The sequence below is a fragment of the Diplotaxodon limnothrissa genome, linkage group LG11 (assembly GCF_057381915.1).
Source record: "Diplotaxodon limnothrissa isolate DT_005_m linkage group LG11, D_limnothrissa_male_GT1.1, whole genome shotgun sequence".
NCBI classification, from domain to species: Eukaryota; Metazoa; Chordata; class Actinopteri; order Cichliformes; family Cichlidae; genus Diplotaxodon; species Diplotaxodon limnothrissa.
In genome coordinates this window covers 12,261,852-12,271,076 of record NC_140606.1, presented here as the reverse complement: position 1 = coordinate 12,271,076, position 9,225 = coordinate 12,261,852, and the positions used below count along the sequence as shown (strand labels likewise).

The following is a 9,225-nucleotide window of genomic DNA, read 5'->3' as shown; positions in this document are numbered from 1 at the left end:
AGACGTCATTCACGTAGATTACTGATTTCGACTTATTAATTAAAAATTTTGAGCTACATTTCGAGTTAATGAGTCGAAATTTTGAGTTATGAATACTTTTTTTTTTGGCAGAAATGGGCTTCCATAGCACACAGCTTATGAATGCTCATATGATTTATCACATCATTGGACACTGCACTAGTACTGCTACTTTACAGTATACAGTATACACAAAAACACACACACAGATTCTTGGATTTATTCGCAAGGTGTTTCAGCACATAAATGAGCTGCTCCACTCACGGTTTGCAGGTGCACAGACCCCGAACCAAAAGGCAAAAGCCCTAAAATGAAACCCATTACACAGTAGTTACACAGCTATTCACAATGAATGGTCAACAATAAGCTAAATATAGGAACACCATAAGAGGGTGGATCGATTAATAGATGGAGGGATGGACTCAATAGTGAGCAACTGCAATACAAACAACTGCAGCACCATTATATATCCATCTTCTTTAAAAAAAATAATTTTGTGTGTTATGCGTGTTTGTCATTATATCTCAAAGAATCAGCATTACTTTCCTTTTGCTTTGGTATTTGAGGACAAACTATGGTGAACAAGCAAATGCAGGCTTGCCTTTCACTTGGAATTTCCAAGCTGCAGGCTCAAGCATAGATGCTGGGAATACAGAGTGTTGCAAGTTCACCCGTGAGAGCAGGCTGAACCATTGTGAGTTATGAGCGACAAAACGTGTCCTAGCTGCTTAAACAACATTGAGCAGCACACCAGACAGGTTTCAGAAAATAAATACAGCAGCCAAGGAAGAGTTAAGAGATAATAATTCTGTTTAGATGTAGGCCTTCTTTTGTTTTATGTACAGTAACTGTAAATGTTGCTTACACTATGGTTCTATGAGGCACTTTTACTGTGAGTCTGACAGGTTTTAGAAATTAGAACCAGCAACTAAGACAGAGTTAAGATGTAATATAACAACTTAGTTTATGCAAATGTAAGCCTGTCTTTGCTGGTTCACACACAGCTGTAAATCCAGTAGTAGTCCAGTGCCTAATACAAATCCAGTGCTTGTATTAGGCACTTTATACTGTGTATGAAATCTAAACATAGAAGAAAGAGTTTATAGCTTTTCTTTAACTCAACTACAGAAGCGCATTTTCTACAGGACTCAACACGTCATGCAGTGCTTTCAGAATATTGGTTATATGCTTATCTCATCATTCTTAAATGAACTCACAAATGACATCCACAGTTTGACGGATTGAATCTGAGTATTTAAAAAGTTATTATCTGCAGCAAATAAACATTCGAGATCCTGATCTGTTTTCATCCGTTTGGTTGGTTTAAAGAATTCTTTCATGAGCCATTAAAATTTTTGAAGTTATTATAGGGAAACAACGTATCAATGATAATGATATAAATAGTACATATTTTGGTTCTTCAATAAAAGTATCAGAATGATGCTTGAAAAAAGAAACTTGGAGTTGTAGAGCAAAGAAACAAACATGGATAATTTCCCATTTCCGATGCAGTGGAATTTCCCAGTCCCACTGATGCAAGACTGCTCCAGACATAGCTTTTGTACTTTGAGTGCTTGTTTCTCTGTGTGTGAACACTCTCCAGCCCACCCCACAAGAAAGTGGTTATGTAAATGGATAGATGGATGGATGGCCATTTTTAAAGGTCTAATAAAGGAAAAAGCTACATTTAAAATGACAACAAAAATGCACATTGCACTTAAATTAAAAGTTTATTGCGATAAACTGTGCAATACAAGCACGTGGTTGAGGCAGTAACTGAGGACACAATGTGACTAAAACAGTAGAATCTCACACATTAACTGTGACATACAGTTTGTTAATGCTGAGTGGTTGTGGGAGCAGGAATCCTCAGAACCTGCAGCAAACTCCACAGATACCGGGGGTGCAGCAGCCACAGCAAAAGCGACACTTGATGCCACGCTTGTGTCTGCTGTTATACAGCATCTGTAGGAAACACAAGAGACATGAGCACAGAGTTCATCTGCAGCAGCATCACTGCTCTTTATTTTCACCTGCTCTAACAAACACTTTCATTTAGCTGAAGTAATTTGGCCACCTTCACTCAGTTAGTGTTACTTACCTTCCATGAGTCCACTGATGCCTCCTCATGTGCTGCTGCTGGATAGTCCATGCTCATTGGCTCCTCCAGCTCCTGCTCCTGTTAATGAATTGAGTGCAGTAGAAACCACATTGTAGCACTGAAACAAACATTTGCAGCTTGTAAGCTAATACACTTGGTTAAAGTCAAGTTCTTACTTCAGTGACTGGGACAGCAGAGCTCTGCTGAACACAAATGAATGTGAGCACGACGGCCACTGCAACTGCAACACTGAACGTCTTCATCTTAGGAAGCTTTGAGAGGCTCAAGTTCGACTCTTTCTCCTGGTCCGGATGATTGTTGTGAGCTGAGTCCTTCTGTCTGATGGTTAATGTGTGCAGAAGTGCTGATATTTATACTGATTTGGGCCCCTGCTGCCTCGTCACTCACAGCTCTTACTCTACCTGATTTCAGGAACATTGCAAAACTCCATATTTTCCTGTGCTATGAAATTGTAGGAATGGAAAATTCCTGAGGAAGGAGAAAATCTGTACTTTTCTCAGTCGGCATGAACTTTGACCTTCGGATGTTTAACTATATGGGTTTTCCCTGTCCTATTGATGCAAGCCTGTTCCCGACAGTAGTTTCTGTACTCTAAGTGACGAGGCAGCAGTGGAGCAAATGAGTATAAATACCAGCAACTTTTCCCTCAGTCAACCATCACGAAGGCGCTGACAAGAGTCAACGAGAGAGTCAAAGGATCTGACCACCTTAAACCACTCAAACCTCCTGAAGATGGAGACGTTCAGCGTTGCAGTTGCAGTGGCCGTTGCACTCATGTGTGCATTCAGCAGAGCTCTGCCACATTTGCTGAGGTTACAGACTGTGTTAAATTCATGTAATGTGCTTCTTCTGCATGAATTTGTTGTGAAGATGCTAAGATCTGTTTTCTTTCTCTACAGATACGAGAACTGCAAGAGCTACAAGAGGCTGTGAGCACTGACAGTCCAGCTGCTGAACATCAGGAGGTATCAGCTGACTCATGGGTGGTGAGTTTACTTCAATAAATGAATGAAGACAGTAATTGTGAGATCTCTCAAATGCAGGGAGATGTTTAAAATAAACTGTGCACTCACAACTTTTCATAAAATTAGAAACAATGAAGTGACTTGCAGGTGAAGATAAACTCTCTGCTCTTCTCCTCTTTCACACAGATGCCGTACCACAGACAGAAGCGTGGCATGAAGTGTCGCTTTTGCTGCGGCTGCTGCAATGCTGGTGTCTGTGGATTGTGCTGCAGATTCTGAGAATATCTACCTGCGATTCTCACATCAACCACTAAGTATAGACTGTTATACATGAAATGATTTGACTGCTTAGCATTTGTTAAAGTCTGACAGTGTTTCTTCATCTGGTCATCCTGCTGTATCAGTGAACAGTGTACCAAGCATTTGGAACTACAGTATGTTATTATATTAAAAAGTTCAGAGTCACTATACTACAACATGTGCTGTCTGTTTCTGTTTCTGTCTGACAAGAATTAAACATTAATGGAAACCAGTGACATGAAGCTCCTGATGTACAGTTTTTGTGCAGATGTCAGTTAAGAGTTGTTGCCTCATACTCTTGCCCATGTCGTATGTGGTACAACCTGTTAATAGAGCCAAGCCATTGATAGCAAAAGTAAAGTGAGCATATTTTCCCATATTTGTAATTATATGAGTGGGGAGCATCTCATCATCATTCAGTTTTACCACTAATTATGACAAAAATGCAGTAATGTACAATAGCTTTGAGCTGATGGACTGGTTCATTGGTTATTTGAAAGTTAAACCAAGCATACTTTTTTTAAAGAATGTAGAAGTGTTAGATAATGTTTCCTAGAAACACTTTCTATACAAGTTCATTCATAAATGTTTTAGACAACCTTATCTCGACAACCTTTCACTGAATTTATTTGGAGGTGTTTTCACGGTGTGCATATGAAGTTTCTAAGCTGCATGATTAATGCAGGAATCCCTCACACAGAAGAAAAAGAGAGAATAGAAAGATTTGCGTACAGCAGAAATTTGATACTGGACATAATAATAGAAAACATCTCAACAATACTGAGAGACGTTGCACTGTGGTGAAACTGTAAAGTAGGTGTAACACTGTGTAATGCTGTTTCAGATAATATCTGTACTGTATGTGCGCTGCATCCGTTCTGCAGAACATTTAAGCAAAATATTTCACGACACTTCAAAAAAAGCTAGAGTAGCTGTATCATGTGGATGTAGCGTATCACAAACAGGCTCAAAGCCAGTACAACCAAACGTGATCAAACGTCAGGCCAAGGTGGAACTGATTCCTATCTCCTGTAACTTCTACAACACTGTCCAATAGAGACACATGAATGAAATGCAGTGTCGTTAAAAACACTGATGATTTTTTTTCATATTCTTCATTTTAAGAATTTAATATATTTACATCTGAATAAACTTTTAGGCATTACGCTGACTGATTGATGCAGAATTCCCATTGGACTGTTCCCATCACGACCCAGGTGATCAGTCTCTCGATAGCTTTTCCTCTGGTTCCTGCTCTCTGCTGACACTCCTAGCTGCAGCCACGTTCTCCATTCCATCTCTTTAAACAAATTCTTATAAATAGTTTAACCATGTGCATTTAGTTCAGTATTACCTGTTGCCTGTGTCCTTGTCTTTTGGGAAAATACTTTACACAAATAATGGCTCAAAAAGGATTCCTTTTTTTTACTGTGCTGCAATTGATTACTGGATTATTTGTACCATTAATTAGTGTCAACTAATTTTTATTCAGTCTCCACATAGGATATGCTTGTGAAGATGGAATATGGGGGAGAGCAGAAGTGCGTTGAAGTTCCACAAAGGGATGAATGAAGGACATGCATATTGTATTGAAGAAATAAGTGATGAGAATGCTGTTATTTGCATTTACCAGCTCACCTATGTCAGACCTTTTAATAAACAAAATTCTAATGAAAGTGAGAACATGTACACTGTTACATCTTTCAGACAATATTTTGAAATTGTGGTGCACAATTCAGAATAAATGTTTTTCAAAAACCATTGCGTCTTTTTAGTAAATGTTTATTTCCAAAAGAAATTTCTAGAAGTTCAGAACAGTAAAATTCCCGCTTTTTAGAATGAATTAGAAGATAACTCTTACGTAGTTAAACTAAAATACTCTTTTGAGAGTTAATATATAAACTCTTAACACCAAGTGTTAAATTATCAACTCCAGACAGATTTGGTGTTTAACACTAAATCAGAGTTAACGTACCAACTCTCCAAAAAGAGTTAAATTAACACTCTCTGGTGTGGACCCATATAGACACTTTAATAGTGTTGAAATCAAATCCGACAGTGTTAATTTGGACATGCTGGATTTGGAATCTACACAGTCACATCCATTCAAATTTTAAATTCAATTCAATTTTTTTTATATAGTGCCAAATCACAGTAACAGTCACCTCAAGGTGCTTTATATTGTAAGGTATACTTACAAAGAAAAACCCAACAATCAAATGACCCCCTATGAGCAAGCACTTTGGCGACAGTGGGAAGGAAAAACTCCCTTTTAACAGGAAGAAACCTCCAGCAGAACCAGGCTCAGGGAGGGGCGGCCATCTGCTGCGACCGGTTGGGGAGGGGGAAGGAAAACAGGATAAAGACATTCTGTGGAAGAGAGCCAGAGGTTAACAACAAGTACAATTCAGTGCAGAGAGGTCTATTAACACATAGTGGGTGAAGAAGAAACACCCAGTGCATCATGGGAATCCCCCAGCAGCCTACGCCTAATGCTGGACATACACTGTGCGATTTTTGGCCCATTTTGAGCCGATTTTTCAGTCGTGCAACTGTTTTGGGGATCGACCCGAGTTTGGCCTTAATCGTGTGTCGTGCATCGTATACATGGGGTAACGAGAAGTGATTAACACCTCACGATCAGCTCCTATATGATCAGCTTATACATGAAATGATTTGACTGCTTAGCATTTGTTAAAGTCTGACAGTGTTTCTTCATCTGGTCATCCTGCTGTATCAGTGAACAGTGTACCAAGCATTTGGAACTACAGTATGTTATTATAAGTTCAGAGTCACTATACTACAACATGTGCTGTCTGTTTCTGTTTCTGTCTGACAAGAATTAAACATTAATGGAAACCAGTGACATGAAGCTCCTGATGTACAGTTTTTGTGCTGATGTCAGTTAAGAGTTGTTGCCTCATACTCTTGCCCATGTCGTATGTGGTACAACCTGTTAATAGAGCCAAGCCATTGATAGCAAAAGTAAAGTGAGCATATTTTCCCATATTTGTAATTATATGAGTGGGGAGCATCTCATCATCATTCAGTTTTACCACTAATTATGACAAAAATGTAGTAATGTACAATAGCTTTGAGCTGATGGACTGGTTCATTGGTTATTTGAAAGTTAAACCAAGCATACTTTTTTTAAAGAATGTAGAAGTGTTAGATAATGTTTCCTAGAAACACTTTCTATACAAGTTCATTCATAAATGTTTTAGACAACCTTATCTCGACAACCTTTCACTGAATTTATTTGGAGGTGTTTTCACGGTGTGCATATGAAGTTTCTAAGCTGCATGATTAATGCAGGAATCCCTCACACAGAAGAAAAAGAGAGAATAGAAAGATTTGCGTACAGCAGAAATTTGATACTGGACATAATAATAGAAAACATCTCAACAATACTGAGAGACGTTGCACTGTGGTGAAACTGTAAAGTAGGTGTAACACTGTGTAATGCTGTTTCAGATAATATCTGTACTGTATGTGCGCTGCATCCGTTCTGCAGAACATTTAAGCAAAATATTTCACGACACTTCAAAAAAAGCTAGAGTAGCTGTATCATGTGGATGTAGCGTATCACAAACAGGCTCAAAGCCAGTACAACCAAACGTGATCAAACGTCAGGCCAAGGTGGAACTGATTCCTATCTCCTGTAACTTCTACAACACTGTCCAATAGAGACACATGAATGAAATGCAGTGTCGTTAAAAACACTGATGATTTTTTTTCATATTCTTCATTTTAAGAATTTAATATATTTACATCTGAATAAACTTTTAGGCATTACGCTGACTGATTGATGCAGAATTCCCATTGGACTGTTCCCATCACGACCCAGGTGATCAGTCTCTCGATAGCTTTTCCTCTGGTTCCTGCTCTCTGCTGACACTCCTAGCTGCAGCCACGTTCTCCATTCCATCTCTTTAAACAAATTCTTATAAATAGTTTAACCATGTGCATTTAGTTCAGTATTACCTGTTGCCTGTGTCCTTGTCTTTTGGGAAAATACTTTACACAAATAATGGCTCAAAAAGGATTCCTTTTTTTTACTGTGCTGCAATTGATTACTGGATTATTTGTACCATTAATTAGTGTCAACTAATTTTTATTCAGTCTCCACATAGGATATGCTTGTGAAGATGGAATATGGGGGAGAGCAGAAGTGCGTTGAAGTTCCACAAAGGGATGAATGAAGGACATGCATATTGTATTGAAGAAATAAGTGATGAGAATGCTGTTATTTGCATTTACCAGCTCACCTATGTCAGACCTTTTAATAAACAAAATTCTAATGAAAGTGAGAACATGTACACTGTTACATCTTTCAGACAATATTTTGAAATTGTGGTGCACAATTCAGAATAAATGTTTTTCAAAAACCATTGCGTCTTTTTAGTAAATGTTTATTTCCAAAAGAAATTTCTAGAAGTTCAGAACAGTAAAATTCCCGCTTTTTAGAATGAATTAGAAGATAACTCTTACGTAGTTAAACTAAAATACTCTTTTGAGAGTTAATATATAAACTCTTAACACCAAGTGTTAAATTATCAACTCCAGACAGATTTGGTGTTTAACACTAAATCAGAGTTAACGTACCAACTCTCCAAAAAGAGTTAAATTAACACTCTCTGGTGTGGACCCATATAGACACTTTAATAGTGTTGAAATCAAATCCGACAGTGTTAATTTGGACATGCTGGATTTGGAATCTACACAGTCACATCCATTCAAATTTTAAATTCAATTCAATTTTTTTTTATATAGTGCCAAATCACAGTAACAGTCACCTCAAGGTGCTTTATATTGTAAGGTATACTTACAAAGAAAAACCCAACAATCAAATGACCCCCTATGAGCAAGCACTTTGGCGACAGCGGGAAGGAAAAACTCCCTTTTAACAGGAAGAAACCTCCAGCAGAACCAGGCTCAGGGAGGGGCGGCCATCTGCTGCGACCGGTTGGGGAGGGGGAAGGAAAACAGGATAAAGACATTCTGTGGAAGAGAGCCAGAGGTTAACAACAAGTACAATTCAGTGCAGAGAGGTCTATTAACACATAGTGGGTGAAGAAGAAACACCCAGTGCATCATGGGAATCCCCCAGCAGCCTACGCCTAATGCTGGACATACACTGTGCGATTTTTGGCCCATTTTGAGCCGATTTTTCAGTCGTGCAACTGTTTTGGGGATCGACCCGAGTTTGGCCTTAATCGTGTGTCGTGCATCGTATACATGGGGTAACGAGAAGTGATTAACACCTCACGATCAGCTCCTGATCATCAGTCATTTGGTCGTAAGAAAATCAAACCTGTTTGAAATCCTGTCGGCCGTCGTGAGGGTGTCAACGCAGCGTCTCTCACTGCGCACGCGCAAACACAGAGATGAAAGCGAAAAGACAGAACAGCACGGCAGTGCAGCGTGTGATCCGGACACAAGCGATGGAGGCACAACTTGTAGAACTGCCAAGCTCATCCGAGCCTTTTCGATGTGGCCTCACAAAATTATCGCAACCACAACAACCGTGAAAATAGTGTAAAATTTTGTGTCATAACCTTCATGCTATGGACGAACAGTGTGAGCACTCAGGTTGCACAGAGCATCGGGCCGTATAGTATGAGACCCTGCATCGTGACCTACGAACTTCTAACCCCTACGAGTCAATCGGAGAGTTTGAACAGGAGCTGAATAACGCGACTGAAAAAATTGCACAGTGTATGCCCAACTTATGGCAGCAAAACCAAGGGAGGATTCAGGGTCACCTGAGTAGGCCATCAGCCTACTAAAAGGATACAGAAAAATCCCGTTGAAATAGTG

At 39.2% G+C, this 9,225-nt stretch overlaps 1 protein-coding gene and 1 pseudogene across 1 annotated transcript; one reads left to right on the top strand and one right to left on the bottom strand.

Annotated features, from left to right (window-relative positions):
• Positions 1-1,786: 1,786 nt before the first annotated feature.
• On the bottom strand, positions 1,787-2,450 carry LOC146622424 (hepcidin-like). The gene is made up of 3 exons (XM_085366204.1): positions 2,296-2,450; positions 2,120-2,197; positions 1,787-1,983 (listed from the first exon to the last, which is right to left on the bottom strand). The coding sequence occupies exons 1-3, from the start codon at positions 2,380-2,382 to the stop codon at positions 1,888-1,890; spliced, it is 261 nt and encodes an 86-aa protein (XP_085222330.1). The 5' UTR covers positions 2,383-2,450; the 3' UTR covers positions 1,787-1,887.
• Positions 2,451-2,817: 367 nt separating this feature from the next.
• Positions 2,818-3,534, top strand: LOC146622423 (hepcidin-like; annotated as a pseudogene).
• The last annotated feature ends 5,691 nt before the right edge of the window (positions 3,535-9,225 follow it).

Bases quoted from the DNA above. Each gene is read 5' to 3' on its own strand.
- LOC146622424 (XM_085366204.1), bottom strand. From the start codon at position 2,382: ATGAAGACGTTCAGTGTTGCAGTTGCAGTGGCCGTCGTGCTCACATTC. The intron at 2,198-2,295 runs GTAAGAACTTGA...ATTCATTAACAG, and splicing joins CTGCTGTCCCAGTCACTGAA to GAGCAGGAGCTGGAGGAGCC. The intron at 1,984-2,119 runs GTAAGTAACACT...TGTTTCCTACAG, and splicing joins CATCAGTGGACTCATGGAAG to ATGCTGTATAACAGCAGACA.